The 24165-nt window shown below is 41.9% G+C and overlaps 2 protein-coding genes and 1 pseudogene across 6 annotated transcripts in view; 2 read left to right on the forward strand and 1 right to left on the reverse strand.

Annotated features, from left to right (window-relative positions):
- The window catches only part of LMBRD2 (LMBR1 domain containing 2), a 66402-nt gene extending 61613 nt beyond the window's left edge, over positions 1–4789 (reverse strand). Inside the window, exon 1 of one of the 2 annotated variants that reach the window (XM_030926847.1) lies at positions 4372–4789. The gene's annotated coding sequence lies outside the window, so the exon portion shown is untranslated. The remainder of the gene's footprint in view (positions 1–4371) is intronic. The other variant, XM_010362903.2, reaches the window with a different exon arrangement.
- A 15-nt stretch (positions 4790–4804) lies between these two features.
- SKP2 (S-phase kinase associated protein 2) overlaps positions 4805–24165 on the forward strand; it is a 37373-nt gene continuing 18012 nt past the window's right edge. Inside the window, exons 1-6 of one of the 4 annotated variants that reach the window (XM_010362900.2) lie at positions 4805–5089; positions 5593–5864; positions 16572–16683; positions 19431–19574; positions 21290–21424; positions 23300–23398. In XM_010362900.2, coding sequence (XP_010361202.1) covers positions 5082–5089; positions 5593–5864; positions 16572–16683; positions 19431–19574; positions 21290–21424; positions 23300–23398 — 770 coding nt within the window. In that variant the 5' untranslated portion in view covers positions 4805–5081. Of the gene's footprint in view, positions 5090–5578; positions 5865–6003; positions 6033–16571; positions 16684–19430; positions 19575–21289; positions 21425–23299; positions 23399–24165 lie in introns of those variants that run through there. The other 3 variants (XM_030926849.1, XM_030926848.1, XM_010362899.2) reach the window with 3 other exon arrangements.
- Positions 7968–8065, forward strand: LOC115896638 (annotated as a pseudogene).

Here is a 24165-nt window from a genome sequence, read left to right on the forward strand (position 1 = left end):
TTATTATTCTGTTTACCATACCATCTATTTCTGTTGAGGCTGAACTATATTGCCTTCTTATGACACCGGTTAGGACCAGTAATCCCATGAAATTGGAGATAAAAATTGGGGTTTTCCTAACTTGAGAAAATAATAGTTTTAAAGTCCGTATCTTGAACCTTGTACCAACATTCAAGTGATGAGTTGCAAGGTTTAGGGAAGAAGGAGAAGAAAGGGGATGATAATGATGATGATGATGATGATACTAAAATGGGGAGGCAAATAAAAATTTAGTTCCACATGATTAAGCACCACAGTAGCAAAACTTGATTATACTCAAAATCAAAATGCCAATTCATTAAAACTACCAGATTTTAGTGCCTGATGTGTGGGCATATCGTACCCTTCAAAATACCAGTTCTGAAAGTCTTAAACATTTAAAATCCAATGCAATCTTTTCCCAATCGTCAAAATATTATTAAATATTACTTTCAAATGCCTTTATAATGGTTTCACATTAGCATGTTAATGTTAATGACTTGAAGTACTGTTTCCTGAGTACTTTATGGCTGATAATAATTTTTCGGGCCAAATACCTTTTAACGGAACTTTAGAGGTTAAGCTAATTATGTAGTTTGAACAATTCCAAATGTTTTGAGAGAGAGAGAGAGAATGGGTACCAAGTGATCAGAACACAAACAAAACACTGAAAACAATTTTGTCAAAACCAGAGATTCTGAAACTGAATGAAAAATTTCTGACTGGAACCTAATGATTCATCAGACTCAAATACTGTTAACTTAAATATCTGAGTCTGATGAATCATTAGGTTCCAACTGGAAATTTTATCTAACTTCACATATCTGTATTTTTACTCAGATATGTGTAAAATAATAAAAACTAGGAGACAACTCAAAATCCTAATTATGAAAAATCAAAAGAACCAGAATTAGAAGTGAAGATTAAGTCAACAAATTTCTACCAACGATCAAAATTTAAATCTTCCAAACATAATCGTTATTCACATATTGAAAGATTTCAGGTATGAGATAGTTCAGTTTTGGACACAGACTACTGCAAGAGACTATTACTACCACTCGGAAAAAAAAAAAAAAGTCATAATATTTTTTAAAGGTACCTAAGAGCTGAGTTGGTGAACCAACCAGGTAACCTGAATTCCAAAATGTGACAAGCCCCTGAGGACAGTGGCATACATACCAACTGCTTTACCTTTTGCAAGGCATGAAGAGAAGAGGTAGTAATCATGTAAGCATATAAGAAAAAAGAACTAAAATTTTACTGAATTCTTAAAGATTTCATATATAGAAATTGCAAGACATTTTGATAGAGAATAATCTGTAAAGTCCTTCCTAATAATAAAATAATTTAAAACAATGAATAGCTAACATTTAGCATGTGTTCACGAAATTTTAAGCATTGTATTAACACTAGTACCTATCATGCTTTATCAAATTAGACCTCACAACCTAGTAAGAAAGGGCTGTTCGTTTCCTTGCTTAACAGAAAAAACAGCACAGAGAGGTTAAGTAACTTGTCCAAGTTAACAGAGCTGGTGAATGGTAAAGCTGGGACTCAAAGAGAGGCATCTTCACTACAGAGCCTGGATCATAATTACATGTCTCTTCTCTAATCTAGACACAGTTTCTTAATGCAATTTAAATTGCTAATTAATGATTTATTTTGTTCAGTCTTCACAGGGAACAAATTAGAACATTCTCCCGTTTCTTTTAGATATATCAAGACAGAATGCTAAGTCATGTTTAATACAGAATTTAACACAAACTTTTTACCTTACAGATTATATTACCATTACTTGATTTAAGGGTAATATATCACTGTACTCTACATGGGAAAAGTGGAAAACATAGAGTAAATTTGAATCCGCTTGTTCTTGCCCCTATCTGCCTATCTTAGAGCATTAAATTGCAATGAATTAAAGATCTACCTAGTTCCAAGCATCATTCATTCATTTAGCAAATATTTACTGAACCCCTACTATTTGGTGAGCTCTGTTCAAGGGGCTGGGGATACAAAAATCCAAGCAAAGTCCCTGACCTTAAAAGGTCTAGTGGGAAGAAATAGGCAATTAAAAAAAAAAAAAAATAGGGGGTGATAAGGGCTATGTAAACAGGTAGCTGCCACCACTACAGAGAATATTAGTTCTGGAAATAATTATTCATGATTAGTTTGGCTACACATAACAGAAAAGTCCAATATACCTGAGACTTACACAATGCAGAATTTATTTCTCATATAAAAGAAGTCTTGAGATAGGTGGTTACGGCAAGTTATCAGATTATCAGAGGCCCAGGCCCCTTCTCTCTAGTCCACATCCTTAGCAGGTGGCTTTAATCCTTATGTTCCAGGACAGATGCTGGAACTTCAGGAATCCTATCATCATCTAGACAGCAGGATGGATAAACAAAGAAGGGTGGGCCTTCATCCTTTTAAAGAGATGTAAGAAATGGCTGGGCACAGTGGCTCACGCCTGTAATCCCAGCACTTTGGGAGGCTGAGGTGGGCGGATCATCTGAGGTCGGGAGTTCGAGACCAGCCTGACCAACATGGAGAAACCCCCTCTCCACTAAAAATACAAAATGAGCCGGGCGTGGTGGCGCATATCTGTAATTCCAGCTACTCAGGAAGGCTGAGACAGGAGAATTGCTTGAACCCAGGAGGCGGAGGTTGCGGTGAGCCAAGGTTGCGCCATTGCACTCTAGCCTGGGCAACAAGAGTGAAACTTCGTCTCAAAAAATAAAAATAAAAATAACATCAATCAGAAAAAACAAGATACATCAGTAGCAATCACAATGCAGTTCTTTATGACCAGATAGCAACCTCTATGTACCTACTACACTCATCTTCAATGGATACAATTCCTTATGTTAAAAAGAATCGAATGTACCAATTTAAACTTGCATTTATTATGTTAAGGCAATAGTCATGATTAGAAGGAATGCAAAAAAAAATTATTCCCATATTAGGAAGACGAAGTATTTCTGTTACCGGGGCAAACTATTAAACTGATTTTCAAAACTGACAGGCTCTCCCTGAAGTCCTAGAGAGGATCTTGTGTTCACTAATTCAGATGTTGCAAGTATTCTAGTTCCCCAGGTAACTCCTAGTAAAACCAAGACTGAACAAAGATATTTCTCATCTTTAAATTTAGAATCATCTCATCGATTCCTATGTATGAGACCTATGTCTGAAGTGGGCTCTCCCAATTATTTTACACCTCAAAACTGTTTATTCTCATTATGCCATCTTAAATATTTTTGTTTATTCTTTCTCCTCCCTTAGCTTACAGGCTCTCTCTGTTTTGTTCCCTTTCCTGAAGGAAACTATAATTTTTTGTGTCAAAAATATTTTCTCCTACGAGTTGCAATCTTAAGGGCAAGGATTTAGCTTCAAAGGAAGGCAAATGCTCTCTCCTTAGCCAAAGTAACATAAAGGTCACTTTTTGTAAAACATCAGGATATTGCATTTTAAAATGTTTTCCATACAACATTAGTTTAATGAACAGCTCAGCCTAGTATTCTGCACCTAGTTCCAATCAAAACCAAGTTGTGCACAGATCCCTTCTTTACACCAATCTCACCTTTCAAGAACAAGCTAAAAGTTCATTAATTCCTTCCTCAAGAGGCAGTTACTTTTCAAGCTAAGGACCAAGCTAAGGAACAAGCATATACCTGGGCAAGCGAAGTTTAATTTCACTATAGAGCAAATCATTTTTTCAAGGAAACCAGAGGGCGTGTCATACAGCATCACTGAATATTCTAATATGAGATGAAGCTGTTATGCTTCCTTATGAACTTTATAAATCTTCATTTTTATGAGGCTTAGAATTCATCCCCCTTCCCTCTTCCACTGTTTTCCCGGGGTCACAGTTGTGGTATAGTTTGCCCAATGGATTTCGCATGCTCATTGTACCTGGAATATGTCACGCTCTCTACTCCAACCGCCCCCTAACTCTTCTCAGCAGAGATAGGCTTAAAGCAGCTTGCTTTTAGGCGGCGACGCATACACACGTAGCCAGTTGAGCGACAGCAAGCAACCAAATGGCTTTGCTGGAGGCCCCCTGCGTTGCAGGGGTAAAGCCCGTTGCAAAATACAGTTCTTTCATTTATTCCCCTGTCAAGGCTGCAAGGGCATGCGCAGCCTTCCCACCACACAGGACCCGCTGGGGTCTCCGGCTACCCTAAAATTAAACCACTGTCTTTCGTTCCAAGTCGTGTTTAGCTGTTGTGCGTATTTTACAGATAAAGGAAGGATCCTGTCTACAGACCCAACTCTAAGGGCCGCCTTCTCCTCAACGGAGGAAGAAGCTTCCTGGCAAAGGGACGAACAGGTGCGACGCCCGCAGCCTCTCACCTGGCCGGCGGGCTGGGTTACCGTCCCCACTCAGCAGCTAGGGACGTGGGCCCCGCGGCGGCGGCCACTTGGGGTCTGCCGGGTCCCCTCTCTTTCCGCCTGCGCTCGGCCCTGGACCCCACACTCAAAAGTGCCTCACGCGTTCCGCCTTAGGCTCACTGTCCGATCTCGCCAGACAGCGTCTGGATGGGACCGGGAAACGGCGGCCGTCACAGCTGTTCAGGTTCTGGGATCCACGCTCAGAGACGACAGCGCTGGCGATCACCAGAAGGCCTGCCGGCTACCGGGAAAGGAAAATCCGTCCACAGTCCAGCTGCTGACATTTCCCAGTCAGCCGTAGCGCCGCCCGCTTCCGCCTCCCCGCCTACCCCATGGGCCGACCAGTCCCGCTCCCGCGGGGGGTTGTGGGTATCTGGAAGGCGGGTAAAGCTGCAAGGGAAGGAAGTAAGGGCAAGCCCGTCGGACTACGAAACGGGACGGAAACTACAATTCCCAGCAGGCCGTGGGGCCTCAGAGTGCGGCCGCGAAGCAAAGCGGGCTGTAGAGTCTTGCGCGCGCGGTGGGGATGGAACGTTGCTAGACTTAGCGGGTCTGGCTTCTGGGGGTCCGAGCGGCACCCTCGGAGGCGCCGCGCGCCAAATCGGGAATCCGGGAGGCGAGCAGCTCTGCAATTAATGCACGTATTTTAAACTCCCGATCCTGCGGACGCTATGCACAGGTAAACGGATTGCAAAAAGGGGAAGAGCATGAATGGACCCTCTTAATAATTCTTTTAGGCCGCGAATATCGCTACAGCCTAATATTGTTAGTAATGCTGTTAAGTGAATGGTTGCTTAGCCCCTTCTTGGGAAAAGTGTGAATGGATGAATGCCTTAGTGCAGGGATCAGCGTGCGGTTTTATTTGGCTTCCCTAATTGGGCTTTTCTGCCACCGTTTTCAATCAGTGTATGATTGCCCTGTCTCTCTCCTTGTCTGTTCGCTCCACTGGGAGAAATTCTTGAGGCCTTCTGCAGGATCGTAAGTCAAAAAGCCTTCTCGATTTGTTCTTTTCATTTCTTCATTTTCTTGGTAACTCTCCGCGGGCACGTAAAAAAATGCGATTCTGTTAGCTGCTGTGAAGGTTTTCCACAATGCATAAACTGCAGCTTCTTTAATGCCTTACTTGGAATTATTTATGGGTGTGTTTTCGAAAGGAACCGGGGGTATTATGCACTTCTGCAGGAAGCACCTCCAGGAGATTCCAGACCTGAGTAGCAACGTTGCCACCAGCTTCACGTGGGGATGGGATTCCAGCAAAACTTCTGAACTGCTGTCAGGCATGGGGGTCTCCGCCCTGGAGAAAGAGGAGCCCGACAGTGAGAACATCCCCCAGGAACTGTTCTCAAACCTGGGCCACCCGGAGAGCCCCCCACGGAAACGGCTGAAGAGCAAAGGGAGTGAAAAAGACTTTGTGATTGTCCGCAGACCTAAGCTAAATCGAGAGAACTTTCCAGGTAAGGATATGAGGGTAAAAATGTAAGTTATGCAAAGGGTGGATTTAGCTATGTTGTTGGGAAACCTTTGTTCAGGGATCTTTACCATGGGTTCCTTTTAAGATTGCCTAATTCTGAAGCTATTTTTTCAACACAATAGGGCAAGTCGTCAAGTATGCAGGAATCTTGGTAGGTATATATGTGTGTGTGTGTGTATGTATGTGTATATATGTGTGTGTGTGTGTGTGTGTGTGTTCTGGTGCATAATCACCTTGAAAATTTTAACCCATGAGAAGATATTCCTGCCTTTTTCCTTAGAAGAGAATCTGTCTTCCTAAAGGCCAGATCGGTGCCGCCAATTAATAGAAACATAAAGCAGTGGTCTTCTTGTAGGATTCTTTTGCTTTGTACCCCTGAGTAAGCTTTTTGCCTTAATTACTTAAGTTATTTATCAGTGGACTGCTGAAGTGAACGTTCACCTAAGTGGGAGAGACTTTTATCTCCCCAGGCCCACTCCCACTCCCATATTATCTTCTCTGGTGTGTTCTGTCTCCATTACTGCTGACACTATCTGTTTAATCACCCAACCCAAAAACTTGAGAGTCAGTCCGATTCCCACCGCCCCCAACATCCACTCATTCATTGCATCTTTCCCTCTTCTCTGGTAACTATTTCTCAAGTTCTTATCCTCTCTTGCCTGTTTGAACTATTGGAGCAGATTCATAATTCCAACCTTCTTCTCCCCAGATCTATCCCCCAGAACTAGAATGGATTGACTGAAAAACTATTTCTTCCCTCCTTAATAGCTCCCCATCCCCTAGTTTCTCAAGCAGGTGAATGAGTGCCTCCCAGAGTGAACCAGAACCCTGGAGTATGCAAAAGCCATAGGGTAAATAGGGCATTGACCTGGGGTTATCAGATTTTCTTACTAGTAAGCTATTTAAAACAGTAATGCAGCAAATATTTGCTGAGCACATACCATGTGCTAGGCAGTGTTCCAGGTGCTGGAGATACAGCAGTGGGCACAACATAAACATTTCTGCTCTCAGGGAGCATCCATTCTAGTGAGAGAATACAATAAACACAATAACTATTTTTATATAGTATGTTAGAAGGTGATAAGTGCTATGGCTGAAAACAAAAATAGAACAAGCCAAGAGGGAATGCAGGTCTTGGGGTGGGAAGATAGAGTATACTTTTAAACCAGGTATTGAGGGAAAGCCTCAACTGGACAGTGACCTTTAAGCAAAGACATAAAGGAGGCAAGGGAGTGTGCCATGCAGATATCTTGGAGAAAAGAGCTCCAAGCAGAAGGAATAGCCAATGCAAAGACCCTGGTGCATAAATGTGACACATTTGTTCCAGGAACAGGGAAGCCATATTCTAAGAGTAGAATGAGCAAAGGAGAGAGTTGGGAGAGATCAGGCTGGAGGTAATGTTGAGCAGAGTTGTGATGGGACCTGATTTAACCTTCTAAAAAGGACACACTGATGTGTTGAGACTCAACTGCGGGGGTGTCAAGGGTAGAAACTTAGGGTCTTTTTAAAATTTTCATATTTTCAAGACAGAGTCTTGCTCTGTCCCCCAGGCTGGAGTGCAGTGGCGTTCTCTTGGCTCACTGTCTTAACCTGGATTTGAGAGATTCTCCTGCCTCAGCCTCCTAAGTAACTGAGACTACAGGCATGCACCACCACACCCAGCAATTGTTTTGTTTTTTATAGAGTTGGGGGGGGGTGGGTCTCACCATCTTGTCCAGGCGGGTCTCAAACTCCTGGACTCAGGCGATCCTCCAGCCTTGGCCTCCCAACGTGCTGGGATTACAGGAATGAACCACCACACCTGGCCAAAGTTTGGAGTCTTGTTGGGGGTGAGGGTGGTCAGATTCCAGATATATTCCGACATTAAAGTCAACAGAATTTAGGAGGCTGTTGAAATCATCTGTAGAAGAGGTGATCAGAGTCTAAACTGAAATCAGGTGGGGGGTGATAGCGAAGAAGAAACAGATAAAAGATTTAAAGACGAAGTCTTGCAGACCCAAGGTAATTAAGTATATTCATAAATTCTCCCATCTGGTTTCTTTTGCAGAAGGGTTGATAGATTGGTGGTTTAGTTGGTTGGTTGGTTGCTTGCTTTGGCAACACATATACTAAAACTGGAATACAGAGATTAGCATGGCCCCTGCGCAGGATGACATGCAGATTCGTGATGCATTCCACTTTTTTAATTAAAAAAAAAAAACAACACATTTGTTTATAGCCTTTTCTTTAGGAAAGAGAACTTTGCCCAATTTATGGTTTGGGAATATATATCAGGAGTTGGATTAATTAGAGAAGCAGTAGAGGGTCGTAGTGAAGTCAGTTCTGGGTTTGAATCCTCATTCTTGCATTTATCAGCCTTGGAAAGTTATTCGAGCTTTCTGTGCCTTAGTTCCTTTATCTGTGAAATGGAGTGCTGTAATAATACCCACTTCATAGGTCGTCGTGAAGATTAAACGAGAGTGACGTAAAACCCTTAGCATGCCACTGACACATAACAATAAATAAGACAACAAAATTCCTGACACCAATTTTGGAGCCTAGTGGACTTTTATCTTTTGTTTTTAATATTGTTAGTCTGACCCTATTAGTGTAAATTTTTTTTTTCTTCAAAATTTAATGTTCACCGCTATTTTTTGTGTCTAGAAAGTAGCCCTAACAATTTGGTGCTTGACCAACCAAATGTGGTGAAAGATGCTTCCTGCTAAGATGAACAGATTTTTATTAACTTGTCCAGTGCCGATAGCTTTTGACATAGAGTGTGATTGCCAAATGCCCTTCCACAAGTGATTTTTTTTTTTAAGCAAGGTACTGTGGGAACAAGACAGAAGTTTCCGGAGTCTTTGCTATCTCCCAGGAATTTGGAAGTCAAGTTCAGGAGGAAATACAATAAAACATAAGAGCAGTTCACACACAGCAATGCATGGAGACTCATAGATTAGCGGCAGATGAGTAGCTTAGGTAGGCAGTGAGTGCTGTAGGGGGCCAGGGGAATCCTGTGCCCAAATGACCCAAAGTGTCCCAGAGGCAGAGGCCTCCTGCGGTGATTCCCATTCAGGTGGATGTGGAAGATCTTCCTCCTTCCACTCAGCAAAAAAGAAGGTTGTGAGGAAAGAGAGGGATCTGAAAATGGTGTAATCAGTGTCTTGATTGTTAAAGCTGAGTTCAAAGGTATATATCTGAAGTGAGAGAGAAAGAATGGTGACTCTTATGTTTGTTACCTAAGGAGAGGCCCAGAGGGAAACCAATGTATGTGGACTTACATGCAACAGAGGTTGCTTAATTGGTATAGAGTGGGGAAGGGTGAACTCAGTGATGCAGGATGAGGGACAGCTGCTATAGAGGATTCCCAATGGGCCTTTGGAAGCCTGGGCCTCCAGTGGAGCTGGATTGTCATTCCAAGGAGTTTTGTCTGCAGTTGTCAGGACAGGTGGCTACTGGCTTTGCCAGGATTAGGGTAGAATAGGCCACACCTGCTGTACATAGATATCTGATGACTGGTTTTGGGCTGCGAGTTTTTGTTCTTTGCTAAGCAGTTTCTCCCTGCAGGCCCCAGTCCAGCCTTACATCTGGCAACTAAATCTTCTTCATCTGTTTATCTTGGAAGATGACAGCTCTGTGGCCAACCTGTACTAGAACAGGTCTGATTGGCCCTTGGAGTGAGTGTATGGAAAGAGTTGGGGAGGAAATGGCCCAGCAATGAGGTCAGTAACAGGCAGAAAGGGGACAATTGCATTTTATTTATGGTCATGAAATGCTTGTCCCCCACCCCACCCTTTAAACAGGTGACAGCCATGAAAATGGAGTTGAACTAATTTGTTGATCAGCTCTTCCATGACTCTTAAATGCTTGAAATTCCAGACCCTAAAGTGGTTGTCAGACTAGAGATACTAAAATTTAGTGTATATCAGAATCCCCACGGGAACTTGTTCAAAGTGCAAAATTCCTGAGATTCTGATCCGGGAAGTCCTGGCCTGAGCCTGGGAATCTGTGTCTTAATACCCTTAGGCAAGCATTTTTCTCCAACTTTTTTTTAACCAGTAAGAAACATATTTTACATTGCAATCCTGGGTATGTATCTGAAACAGCAGTTTTACAAAACTATATTTCCCCTTACTAAGATATTTTCTATTCTGTTCTAGTTCATTCTTTAAAATATATGTACATATATGCTAGTCAAGCTCACTAAATTGATTTCATGACCTATGTGAGTCTCAGTCTACAGTTACTAAAGTCAGCACTGGAAGAGCCTTTATGGGATCTTCACCAGTCATCTTTCTTTGTTCCATAGCTTCCTTTCATTCATCCATTAAGCAAATATTTCTTGAGCACCATTCTAGGGATTGGGACTACAACACTGAGCTTAACAGGCAAGAGACCCTGCCTCATAGTGCTTATACACTGTTGCATATTTTTTCCAAATCCCAGCTCCTGTTGCTTCTTCATTACACACCCTACACCTCAGGGTTGAGCAAGTCTTTCATAGAAATAAAAGGTTGTGGAACTGAAAGGGTACATGGGGGAATCCTTGTTAAGTTTGGCTGTGTTTTGTTTTTTCAGTTTTGCCCACCTTAGCCAAAAAAACAAAAACACCCAAAGCTAGCATGGTCTCAAATATATTCTTTATGGTTTGTGGGAAGAGGAAGGAGAACTCATCTGGATGGCACAATCTGTTTGTTGTTCCCCAGAAAGAAAGCATGGGGTATTGCTACTTAAAACAAGCCAGCAAAAGCAGTCATGAGGTGAGCACCCCCAACTCCCTGAAGAAAATGCACACACACACAAAAACAAGTATGAGTACCAGATCCTTAGTGCACATTTCTACAAGTATAATTTGATTATGCTTAAAGATCATCAATTTTTTAAGTCAAAAGTTTGGATTATGATTAGGATTACTTTGAATTTTCAGCTTGAATCTGAGTGGAGTGGATTGATGAAATAAATATGTCAAGTAAGATGAGTTACCTACACTGCAAAGATGGAATGCACAGAAAACTCTCCAACAAGGCCCTCTTCCCAGAGAATTTCAGGAAGCATGGGAGGTGATAAGGTTACAGAAGTGGGAGGCTGGGTTTGCACCTGAGAGATAATTGGAAACAGTGGTAGGTGAGGGTGATTGTAGCAGGTTTGCTGGTTTGGCCCAGTTTTTGCCCTTTCCTGGCCCTGAAGTACATTTAACTGCTGTCCATGTCATTGAAGACTGGAGACCTTGGGCTCAGTAATTATATCTTTTAATGTGGGGCTGGTATGCAGCTGCAGCCTTGCTGGATTTAGCAGAGACAAGTGGAGAAAAGACCTCTGGATTTTTCCTTCCGCTCTCCGCAAACAGACCAGGCAGCCGTGTCATCATGAATTCAGGAAACAGATGGCTAATGTTTTGAGAATTAAATATGGCAAGGAAAATTAGATTAAGCATATCACAGCCTGGATGCCTGTTACTAGAGCAGCTATTAAAGACAAACTTCTGCCTCATCTGCTGGGACAGCAGCCCATATCAGGCTGTGGCACCCCCACCCAGGGCCCCTAGGATTAGTGTCATTCTGTGGTCAGCTGAGTCAGAGCACTGGGTACTTGGCTGCTAGCTGAGTATGTGCGTTTTCTAGGCCCTTGCTCCTTCCATTTGGTGGTGAACCCATTGATATCATCTTTGTTTTATTTTCTCTCTCCTCTTCCACTCCCTAGCCCTGATTGATTTCTTTTTCCATATCAAGTCGGGTTTAATTCTCACCTTTTCAAAAATTGTACTCACAGCAGAGGAGAGCATAGAATGTTAGAACCCACTAGGATGGAAAGGGCATGATTTGAAGTCAGACCTGAGTTTGAATTCCCCCCCTGCCACTTGCTGATTGTGTGACCTTGTGTCTTTTGTCATAGTTGCATGTTCTCTTGAAGCCCCAGCCCCCATCTCCCAGAGACTACAGCTATACTGATAGAGGACATTCCCTTCTGCTCTGGGTTTTTGTCTTCAGCTTCATCCCCTCCATAGGCCAACAGTGCTGTGCACATAGTTGTTAATTGGTTAATAAAGGTTAACCAATCACACTAATAGAGAATTAGCACATTCATCATTTGTATGAAGAGGGCTAATAAATACATTTAGCAAATATTTGTAGCATCCTGTTATGTGCCAGGGATTGTGTTAGGTAATGGATGTGCAAATCTGGGCATGGGGCCTGTGGTGGTATCCTAGATGGGAATGCTTCTTTGAGCAGGTGCCATTTAAGCTGAAATCTGGAGGAGTTGGGAAGGTGAAGATGGAAGTTGCAACACAAAGTCCTCCAAACTTTGGAGTCTCACATGCAGTTCTTCATGGGTTAGGTCTACTGACCTCTGCATTGATCACTATGCCAGATTTTCCTTTAGCACTTTAATTACCTAGCTGCTATTGCTTTTTTAATTGGTCCTGATTTCTTATGTCTTCCTAATAGAAAGCACCAAGTTTGGTAATTTATTTCTCCTGCCCTGTACTTCATAGCAAGATTTTCTAATTTCCTTTCCCCAGCCATAATTTGTTGGTGCCCTATCTATAGCTCCTTGAAGCCCACCATTCCCTTACATGCCAAAGCTCTTGCCTACATGTAGATGAGCTTCCATGCCTGAGGACTTTCTCTGGGCAGGAATACTGGGGAGTCCCCAAATAGTGTAAACAGCAATTGATGGATTAATACCCCAGCACTCGTGACCTTGGATGAGACAGCTCTGGGATGGTTTACTGGAGTCCCCAGAAGATTTGAACCCCAGGTGCCCATGGGGTAATCTGCTTATTAGCCAACTCCAGGTTGGCTTTCTTCCCTTCCACCTCTGTCTTCTCCACTCTTTCTAGTGCTTCCTGGCATCACTTCCCAAATAAACTACTTGAAGTCAGAGCTTCAGAATCTGCTTCTGGGGGACCCAAACTTAGAGGGCAGATGTGGGGTTTTGGTAAGTCATACCAGGCAGACCTTGTCCAATGTCTGCGCATGGGTGAAAATTCAGAGCAGCATTGTAAAGGTCATTGCATGAAGAAAACATGCAGACTTAATTGGGAAAGGAGAGGAATATAGAAAAGAAAGTTTTAATCCCTGCTGCATTATTTAATCTTTTCTTGTACCTCACTTACTCTTCACTGAACAATTTTGCGAGATAAATCTGTCAATTTCCTTTCCTGCAGGTAAAGAAACTGAGGGCAGAAAGATTAAGTAACTTGCCCAAGTTCACAGACTTGGGGTAACACAGCCAGGATTCCAATCAAAACTGCTGCTTTCTCAGTCCAGTAGTCCTCAGATGTGTTGAGGGGGCCAAGCACATGGTGTCAGTATGATTTTTACAGATTATAGTAAAATCTCAACGTATTAGATTCAAAATGGCTAAGTATGTTATTGAAGTATGGTTAAGCTCACTCTTCCATAGAGGCCATTTCCTCCAGGAAGGCTTCCCTAACCCCTGCACCATTCCCATGTTCTGCACAGCACCCTGATTCCTGCTGTAGCCCATCAGGATAGTTGATTGAAATTTCCTGTTGAATTGTTTGTATCTCTCGAACTCAGAGTATAATAAGGGTCAGGATTATACCTTACTTATCGTTGTGTCCCAAAACCTAGAACAGACCTCAATGTATATAGTACATAGTTAATATGTGAGTTTATGACTACACTTAGCCAAATATAGTTATGCCCAGTCAATTACTAGATTCTGATCTAGGTATGTAAGAGGCAGCAGAGGTCTGAGGGAGTTGGATTAATAGGAGAAAAACTTGAGAAAAGCCTGTCATTCAACTTCGTTTTCAATTTGGGGAGCAGGGCAAGAGCCTGGTTTGAGAACCTTTGTCCCCTGCCCATGTTGACTTTGAAGGAACTTTGTGGCTGTGATGAAACAGCTGCCACGTGGAGGAGCCTCCTCACAACCTCCAGCTGCCTCCCCGGATCAGCAGGGGTGATCTGCCTTCAGCTTTCTTCCCCTAGCTTTCAGGGCCTCAGTCAGTCCTTTAATTTTGTCCCCTGAAGGACAAGGGGTGAGGGGAACAGGCATTCATTGAACAACTGTGTATCTCCTACTCATTCTTGAAGAGAGGCCACTTCCTCCAGAAAGGCTTCCTTAACCTCTGTGCCGTTGCCGTAAGCTGCACAGCACCCCGAATCCTACTGTATCCCATCAGGATAGTTTACTGAAGTTTCCTGTTTGTTTCTCTATATCTGTCAACCTCTGAGCAGAATAAGGGTCAGGATTGTGCCTTATTTGTCATTGTATCCTTAAAACCTAGAATAGACCTCAGTATATAGTACATATTTTATAAATATGGGAGTGGATGAATGTATCAACTTTGTGCTAGTTCCTGAAAATACAAAAATTGTTAAAAAAAAAAAAGGCGGGGGGGGAGTTTGGTCTCAAGAGCTTCTGGGGGTCTAGAGAGATGAGTAAGTAAATAATGAAATTATGGTACATAAGTGGCCTGTCCTTGTTGATGTCATGGGAGGCTTTCTGTAGGAACTGGGGCTTCCATTTGATTTTAAATGAATAGTAGTTGGAGGCGAACAAGCATGTGCAGAGGCATTGAGATATGACACAGAATGACTCATTGTAAGAATTACAGGTAGCTCCAAATGGCTGGAACACGTTTCTAGATAACGAACCTAGAAAAACTAGTTGGGACCTGGCTGAAAGCCTTTAACTTTGTACTAAGCATTGTGGACTTTAGCCTAAATACCTGGAGTGTACCACTGAAGAATTCTAACTGAGGGAAAGACATGATGGTTTAGAAAGACTGCCCAGGGCAGCAGGTGTTTGTCACACTCCTCGGTGCTTTTCTCCCTCGTGTCCTCAAACCCCTTACACAGGGCCTGGTAGAAAGGCTATGCTCAGTAAAGACTGGCACCTTTAAATGCTAGTGGGAGGAGAGAGTATCACCAGAATTGTTGTAGAAGATCCATCAGAGGTGGAAAGCCTAGGAAGGCAGTCATGGAACTCATCTGACCATTTTTTGGGATTTCTTCATTGTGCATTTATTTCCTTCTTGGCAATTGTTATATTATCCTGACCTTGTGGGATTATTCTGTGTGTTCATATGTAAGAGTTTCATACTTGTTGAATATTTAGAGATTGCTTCTATGAAAGAAAACTGCTTTTCCTGCGTCCACCTTTCTCCTATTTTAAACACAGCAGCCAGAATGATCCTTTTTGAACTTACATGAGAGCCTGTCATTCCTGTGCTCAGAATCTTCTAGTGGCACTTCATTGAATTCAGTGTCAAAGCCAAAGGCCTTTATCATGACATAGGAAGCCTGCATGACCTGGCTGCTCTCTGATTTCTACCCACCCGCCTTGCTCACTCTGCTGCTCTACACTGGCCTCCTGGCTATGCCTCCAAACACACATGCTGTTCCTTGCATCCAGAACACATCCCAGATACTCACAGGGCTCACTCCCTCACTTTGTTGAAGGCTTTGCTTAGCGATCATCATCTCAGTACGGCCTTCTCTGACCACCATGTTCAAACCTAATAACATCTGCCCTGAACTCTCTGTTCTCTTCCTTGCCGTGTTTAATTTTTCTGCATAGCACAGATCAGTTTTACTATATCATATAATGTAATTATTTTTTGATGTGTGATCATCTGTTCCCTATTACTGGAATGAAGTCCCACGAAGATAGTGTTTTGGGTCTGATTTACTACTCCTTCCCAACACCTAAAATGATACCTGGCACCATAGTAGGAGCTCAGTAAATATTTGTTGAATTAAGAAATGACAGCACCCTTTTGTATTGCTCTTTTAGGTAAACTGCTTTTTGTAAACCTGAAAGAAAGTATTAGTCTGTTCTCATGCTGCTGATAAAGACATACCCAAGACTGGGTAATTCATAAAGGAAAGAAGTTTAATTGACTCACAGTTCAGCCTGGTTGAGGAGGCTTCAGGAAACTTACAAGCATGGCGGAAGGGGAAGCAAACATGTCCTTCTGCACATGGTGGCATCAAGAAGTACAGAGTGAAGGGGTTGGGGAAGCCCCTTATAAAATCATAAGATCTTGTGAGAACTCACTTATCACCAGAACAGCATCAAATTACAGGGGCGGTTATCACCAGGTAACCGTCCCCATAATTTGATTACCTCCCACTGGGTCCCTTCTGCAACACATGGAGATTATGGGAACTACAATTCAAGATGAGATTTGGGTGGGGACACAGCCAAACCATATCAGAAAGGGAAGAAGATTTATTTGCCTTTTAAATAAGGTCACCACTGAGTCCACATCAGAGAGAAACAAGGCCTTCCTTTGCACTCAGAAGCACCACAATATCTTATTGATGTCAATGAATTGACAATGTCATTGAATGACATTTGAGAGGGTGGGACTTGCTCTGCGCCACTGTTCATGCCCCAGCCTCCGATTGGCTGGCTAAAGCTGAAGGGAGGAAGAATAGGAAAAGTGTTGTTGGTTTTCTCTTTTTCATTTGCTGAGAGAGTGTGGTGGTCACTTCAGGGTACATAGACGATGGAATGGAGAATTTAGCACGAATGAAATTACTCATCACCACAATTATTTTTCTGTTCAACAGAAATTTTTCAGACAAAAATAATTGTGAGGATGAATAATTTCATTTGTGCTAAATTCCCCATTTAAGCTAAATGTTGTATATTCTTTATGTGATTGGAAAGACTCAGTAGACTTGGTAGGTTGAAAGAATGGTGATGGCAAACACTTGTTTTCCCTCCAAAGGTGTTTCATGGGACTCCCTTCCGGATGAGCTGCTCTTGGGGATCTTTTCCTGTCTGTGCCTCCCTGAGCTGCTAAAGGTCTCTGGTGTTTGTAAGAGGTGGTATCGCCTAGCGTAAGTATTTTTCACCCCTTTGGCATACGTAGGGGAGGAAAAGGAGAGGAAAGTGATTTATTTGTTTTGGTCTCATGAAACTAAAACCCAAGAAAAATAGAGCAGCACAAAGCAAACTAGGTATCTTTATATTTTTATTAATAAGTGTCCTCATTTCACAGTGGAAGAGGAATTTCCTGGAAGGGGTAAACTTACCAATGTCTGGAAACCTCTTTGCCCTGTATTCAGTGCAGCATGTGTTTATTAGATGCTGACTGTAGGCCAGGCGGTGTGCTTTAAGTGCGGAGGGAGTTACAGAGGTGCATGCAGATGGCGATTCCTCAGGCTGTTGGGCTGAGCAGTAAGCACAATGGGGAGAGGGAAGGCAGGCTTGGTGTTAGACCCGAGTGCACACCCAGCCTCTGCTGCTTACGCTCTGCATGACCTGAGCGAGTTACTTGACAATGCTGAGCTTCAGTCTTCCCATATGTAAATGGGGATAATGGTTATGAGGAGGAAACCATTGGTTATGAGGATGAAATGTGAAGATGCCGGTGTAATGCCTGACTCACAGACATGTTCCGCACAGAGTAACCATTGGTGGGGTTGTGCTTTTTTTTTTGGCAACACTTTTGACGTGTGGAAGGTGAGTTGCATGTGGAAAGACTTGGTGAGTTGGAAAGGCAATACAGACCTGGAGCAAGAAAAAGGCTGTTTATCAACCGGAACTTTTTACTGTCTTCATGCGTTCTCATCCCTATCCTACCCCCTGGTCATTCTTTGGTTTGTGTTTAAAGGCCATCCGTCTGGCTTCTCCCTCCACATACTTAGAACTCCCTGTGTGAGATAGCAGGAGGCTCTTGCCATCAAGGGTGTGCTGGTATTTACAGGTGTGGGTTGTTTGCTTATAAGAGCCGCAGAGAGGTTTGCACACCTGGAATGCTGGTGCAAGTGGCAGGCAAGTTTCACATACCCTCACCGTGCTCAAGGAACCCCACTTTGGTTTTCTTTTTCTGCCAGCTATGCATTTGTCCTCTTCTTGCAGAGTCTATTAATCCCATTTAAAAATTTTATTGTATATATTTAAGGTATATAGCATATTTTGTTATATGTATGTGAAATGGCTACTATAATCAAGTACATTAACATATTCATTATCTCACATAGTTACCCCTTTTTTATGACAAAAGCACCTAAAATTTACTCTCTTAGCAAAAATTCTGACTACAATACAGTATTATCAACTCTAGTCCTCCTGTTGTACACTATATCTTGGGATGTGTTCATCCTGCATATCTGTGGCTTAGTATTGTTTGATCTACATCTCCCCTAGAGTCTGTTAAACTTCATTTCAGTTGTCATAAAAGTAATAACTGACATTTATTAAGCACTTGCTATGTGACAATGCAGTGTTTGCAGTTTAATCCTCTATATGATTTTAAGTGATGGTGTTTGTGTCATCTTAGCTTCAGAGATGAAGAAACTGCAGGGTCAGGAATAGTAGGTTGAGAGATAAGTGGAAAGGCAGGAATCTAAAGTCTGGCTAACTCCACAGTCATGACCATCATACCATATCTAGTTATGCTTGGCTTAGGGTTTAGGTAGCTCCCGAATTCATTTTTTCTGTGAGATGTTCATCTTCCTAAAAAATGTATATTATTTGGAAAGAAAACGAATTGTTCCAAAACTTTTCCCAGATTGTTATTGAATGCTGGGTAAGCTATAGTTTGCCTTCTTGCAAGAGGAAACATCAAGCATGAGATTCAAGACAACCAGAGCAGTGCTGATCTGGTGTTAATACCTTGGAGGCCAAAATGGATTTCTGTCTGGTCAGGAAGGTACAAAGTGTGCCACTCTCTTAAGGATATCTTACCTACAGTCCACCTTTTTATTGATAGACTGTCAAATCACATACTGACAATTTTTTTATGATGAAATTATTTCATAACTTCGGCCAGTGGTCCACTTATTTCAAGCACTATTAGAAAATTCTAGTACACCTAAGCATTTAAAATGTTCCTTCATGTGCTTGTCATTTTATTTTTTTAAATTGAATTCAACTATGGGTATTAAAACCCTCTTATTGTGGTATTAAGTACCTTTTTTGAACGTCCCTTTTGTTTTAGAAACACCACCTATAATCTAAGTTACATTTTTCCCTTATTTCACATTAGTTCATACACACACATATATACACATACATATACACATGTGTATGTTTTAAGCTTAAAGATATTATAAGGCACAGCTAAACTATGACTATTCCTATTGGATATCTATGACAGCCTTATTTCATAATAAAATGCTAACTTTCCTTCCTTTAGTAATAGTTCCATGTTGCTATAGTAATCATGGCAATTGCTTAACAAAAGTGGCAAATAGGATCTTCTAAGAAGTTTTGAATCTATTTGCCTAGTAATATAATAATTAATTGATTTGAGCAATCATTTTTTAAATTGTCAACTTGAATGCTGGAATATGATTCTCTGGTTCTAGATCACGGTAGTGCTAATGTTCACATTGAACCATCTAAATTGGAAGTATATAGAAAGAGAAAGATGGAAGCTTATCCCTGGTGAGATCAAGAAAAATTCTCTAATGCCTTAAAAATCATAGCTAATTGTATAGTTGATTTAAAAACAAAGGTTCATTTAGAATGTGCTTCAAGGGGATTTAGCAGCAGTGTTTTCCTTGTTAGTAATATTGTTGAGGGCTTCCAGCATTTAGTGTGACCTGACTGGCCAAATTAAGCATCTCCTCTTTTCTAGGTCTGATGAGTCTCTGTGGCAGACCTTAGACCTCACAGGTAAAAATCTGCACCCGGATGTGACTGGTCGGTTGCTGTCTCAAGGGGTGATTGCCTTCCGCTGCCCACGATCATTTATGGACCAACCATTGGCTGAACATTTCAGGTAAAAATGAAGAATCCCTGGAAAAGACTATTTCTGAATTTCGAGGTAGAAACAGATCAAAGCTTTCTTTCTCTTTCTTTGTCTTTCTTTGCCTTTCTCTTTCTCTTTCTTTCTTTCTTTTTCTCTTTCTTCAGCCTTGTAGCCTATGGTAGGTTATCTGTGCAGTGTGAGATGTTAATTCCGTACTTTGCTATGGGGCCTTTGTGCTGAAAGCTAGCATAGATTTCAATGACACTGTTCCCATTTCACTCAGGGTTACTGTTAGTCTCTTCCCAGGGTGAAAGAAGCACATTTATCTTCTCAAGTCCTCAGCTGATGAGGACTGTGAGTCCCGCAAGGCAGGCACAAGTAAAGTACTCACCGGCAGATGCAAGGGTGCCCAGTAACTTCCACACCGCCCATTTCTTATCAATAAAAAAAGTGAGGAGTCTATTCATATTTGTAGCTTGGGGTTTATGATTTTTGTCGTAGAGAAATTTGGAACCTGAAAAAAATGCCCTCTTTTTGTTTGTTTTGTAGGAATAATTTGAAAAAGAATTTTCTGTTACTGGTAATTTTGCAATACTAAGGTTACTGCTATCACATACTTCAGTGGAATAACTAGGTACTCAACAGAAAAATAAGCTAAAGATAGCAGAGCTAAAGACAAAACATGTCTCTTGACTCCAATACTTTTTCCCTTCTTTCTGTAGTCAGAATCACCTCTCCCACTGCTTTTTATCCTGTTCCTCTTGTGGCTGTTCCTTCTCAGTCTCCTTCACACATGTGATTTCCTTTGTTCACTCCAGGGTTGGTTCCTGGCTGCCACCTTTTTCACATCCAAATGCTGTCTTTGGACAAGCTGTGTCCTATATACCCACATTTATGCCCAGGACTCTCAGTTCCTCATCTATAGCTTGGCCCTCCCTTTCAAACTCCCAAATTTCTAATTACTTAAAAACTTCTGTACCTGAATTTCTTACGAGTACTTCAATATTAGCATAACTAATATTAAATTTGGCCTCCCCCCCCTTTTTTTTTTTTGAGATGGAGTCTTGCTCTGTCACCGAGGCTAGAGTGCAGTGGCGCGATCTTGGCTCACTGCAACCTCCACTTGCTGGGTTCAAGCAATTCTCCTGCCTCAGCCTCTCAAGCACTGACTTGACTGCAGTGCTTGGACTGCAGGCGCGCATCACCGTGCTCAACTAATTTTTCATATTTTTAGTAGAGATTGGGTTTCACCATGCTGGCCAGGGTGGTCTCGAACTCCTGACCTTGTGATCTGCCCAACTCAGCCTCTCAAAGTGTTGGGATTACAGGCGTGAGCTACTGCGCCCGGCCTGGTCTCCCTTTAAAACGTGCTCTTCCACTATCTTCCCTGTTCCATTGTTGCTCACCCATTCACCCGTGCTAGAAACCAGGAGCCGTTATAGTCTTAATCTCCTTGTCACCCACGTCCGGCTCATTGTTGTGATGCCCACTCATTATTTTCTAAGTGGGACTATATTAGCAGCAACATCTGTACTTGGCAAAAATCCTCTTGAATTTTAAAATGAATGAAGATGGGAATACACTAGTAGCAATTTGTTTTATGACCCTATAGTTAATGCTTGAAGTATGTATTTAGAGTCTTGTTTGTGATTGACTGCTCATTTGGGGAGACAAAGGGATCTGATTTGATCTGGATGTACCTGTGAGAGCCACCTATGGAGCCCCTTTTTTCTCTCCGTGTTTAGCCCTTTTCGTGTGCAGCACATGGACCTGTCGAACTCGGTTATAGAAGTGTCCACCCTCCAAGGCATACTGTCTCAGTGTTCCAAGTTGCAGAATCTAAGCCTGGAAGGCCTGCGGCTTTCGGATCCCATTGTCAAGTGAGTGGCAGCCAGAGTGTCACAAAGGCAGTTGTTTTTATGTGTATGAATTTTTTTCCCTGTATATATATAACTGGGGTGCCCTTCCAGCCATATCCAGGTGGATACAGAAAATTTCTAGTGCAGGGCTCTTGCTTCTGCAAAACTTTTCAGGACTCACTGAAGCAACAGAAGCTTGAATGCTAACTGTATGCCAGGCCCTGTGCTAGTTTCTAGAGATACAAGGATGAACAGTGCATGTGTATTATTTGGAAGAAAATGAATGCTCCAAAACTTTTCCCACATTGTTAGTGAATGCTGGTTAAGCTATAGTTTACCTTCTTGCAAGAGGAAACATCGAGCAAGACATGTCTGTTTCCTCTTGCAAGAAGGTAAACTATTTATGAGCAAGAAAGGTAATTACCATGCTAGTGTGTTTATTAAATATTTCGGTGAATATGTGGCAACACGCGAGGAGTCGCCTTCTTAGAGGAAGGGACTCTTGAGTATTGAAGATATCTAGGTAAGAGATCTCCAGGTAATAAGACAAAGCAACCAGTCTAGGTAAAGCTTCCTGTGTGGTTCTAAACTCTACGTGGTTGGAAGTTACTGGAGCACAGGACTAAGGGAGGGGAATGACAGGAGGTGAGGAGAGTCAGGGATCAGATTGTAATAGGCCCCTGTGCCTTGCTGTAAGAAGAATGGACTCTTCCATCAAGAGGGAAGCATGGGCCAGGTGCGGTGGCTCACACCTGTAACCCCAGCACTTTGGGAGGCTGGGGGCGGATCACCTGAGGTCAGGAGTTTGAGACCAGCCTGGCCAACATGGTGAAACCCTGTCTCTACTAAAAATACAAAACTTAGCTGTGTATGGTGGTGCATGCCCATAATCCCAGCTACTCAGGAGACTGAGGCAGAAGAATCGCTTGAACCCGGGAGGCGGAGGTTGGCATGAGCTGAGACCACGACATTGCACTCCAGCCTAGGTGACAAGAGCAAAAGTCCATCTGAAAAAAAAAGGAAGCATGGTGGAGAGAGTTGTTCTGAGAGTGGAACATGTCAAGAGTTGAAATTTAGGAAATTAACTTGCCAGGCACCATGGAGGGTCCATCGAGGATAGAAGAAGCTAGAGTAGTTAATGATACTGCTGTGTTCATTCAAGTGAGAAATGATGAAGTCTGATACAAAACAGATAGCAATAATAGCAGCTGTTTTGGAGCATATATTATGTGCCAGATAGTGAGTTTTGTAAATGCGTTTTCATTTAATTCTGACAGCAACCCCGTGAAGTATGATCTTACTTGTTTCCTTTTTATAGCTGTGGAAACTGAGACATAGGGAGACTGAATAAGTCTTTTCCAAGGTCACACTGTTAATAGGTGGCTGAACCAAGATGTGAACCTAGTGATATAGTATTTCCAGAATTCTTACTCTTAATCACTAAGTTTTACTAACACAGGGCATTTGGGGATGTAGTAGAGAAGATGGCAAATTTGAGAGATGTATAATCAAAAGAACCTGGTGATTTTACAAGTAGAAGTTTGCAAGCTAATTCTAATTATGGGTGAAATGGATATATGTTTATTCCATTGTCTTTTTAATTCAAAAAGTACGTTGATGGATATTCTTGTGTATTTGCTTCATAGTCTTTTATCACATTATATCATTTAATCTTCTTGATAACCCTACCAAGAAGGTTTGATAATGCCATTTCACAGATGAGTAAACTGAGGCAAATTATCCTGTTTGATGTCTGAGAGACAGTGATATACATTTTAAACTCACTGACTCAAAGACCTATGAACTTAACTACACTTGCCTGCTTTCATCTGCATGTTGTTGATGAATAGTGTCTTATTGGTCTTTTTCTTCTGGCGTTTTTTTCTCTTTTTCCAGTAATCTCGCACAAAACTCAAATTTAGTGCGGCTTAACCTTTCTGGGTGTTCTGGATTCTCTGAATTTGCCCTGAAGACTTTGCTAAGCAGCTGTTCCAGGTATGAAAGATGTGAGACTTGATTATAGACTCTTATATCAAATGTAAAATTATCCCTCACATCTGTATAAAATTGGATGAACTTTTTGAGCTTTTTGTAACTTTCCAGGCTCTTGATTTGGTGAATGCAGCATCTTTTGTCCTCTAAACTTTCTGTCCAAACTCAGGAGCCAAGTCAATTGAGTTTGCAAGCGATACTTTTTTATCTCTCTTTTGTTTATTTGGAACTGTTAAAGTAAGGGAAGTATAGTAGTGTCTGTCAACAGTACGGTTGTAAGAAATCAACTCACAGTTAACTATACATTCAGGTTTTTTCCCCTATGGTATCTGTAGACCTAACTTACAATTTTTGATCAAATTTTGTGCTTTATAAATATAGACCATAAATTTGGGCAGTTCTATTAACAATAGCTTTCATAATAATGTCAGCACATAAAGGGTACAGAGTTACAGATGTTGCTAAGTGAGGGGAATACATGCTTTTTGGAATACACAGTACTATGCATATGTGTGTTTTAAAAAAATATCCCTTGGTCTCCATGGTACCTCTGTGTCTTAATGGTCCATTTAAAATAGATTGCCTCCGGATATGAATGTTATCAGTGAGATCAAATGTATAGCCCTATATTTAGTCAGCAGTGCCAGAAGTGGGGAGTGGGGATTAATGGTTGTATTTTGTCTCTGAAACCCTCGTTTTTGCTCAGTTAGCAGAGGCACAGTAAGATGAAGTGGCTTTTTGCAACGTCAGCATCTCTTTTGTGCAATCCT

The sequence above is a fragment of the Rhinopithecus roxellana genome, chromosome 3, assembly GCF_007565055.1.
Source record: "Rhinopithecus roxellana isolate Shanxi Qingling chromosome 3, ASM756505v1, whole genome shotgun sequence".
Lineage (NCBI taxonomy): Eukaryota > Metazoa > Chordata > Mammalia > Primates > Cercopithecidae > Rhinopithecus > Rhinopithecus roxellana.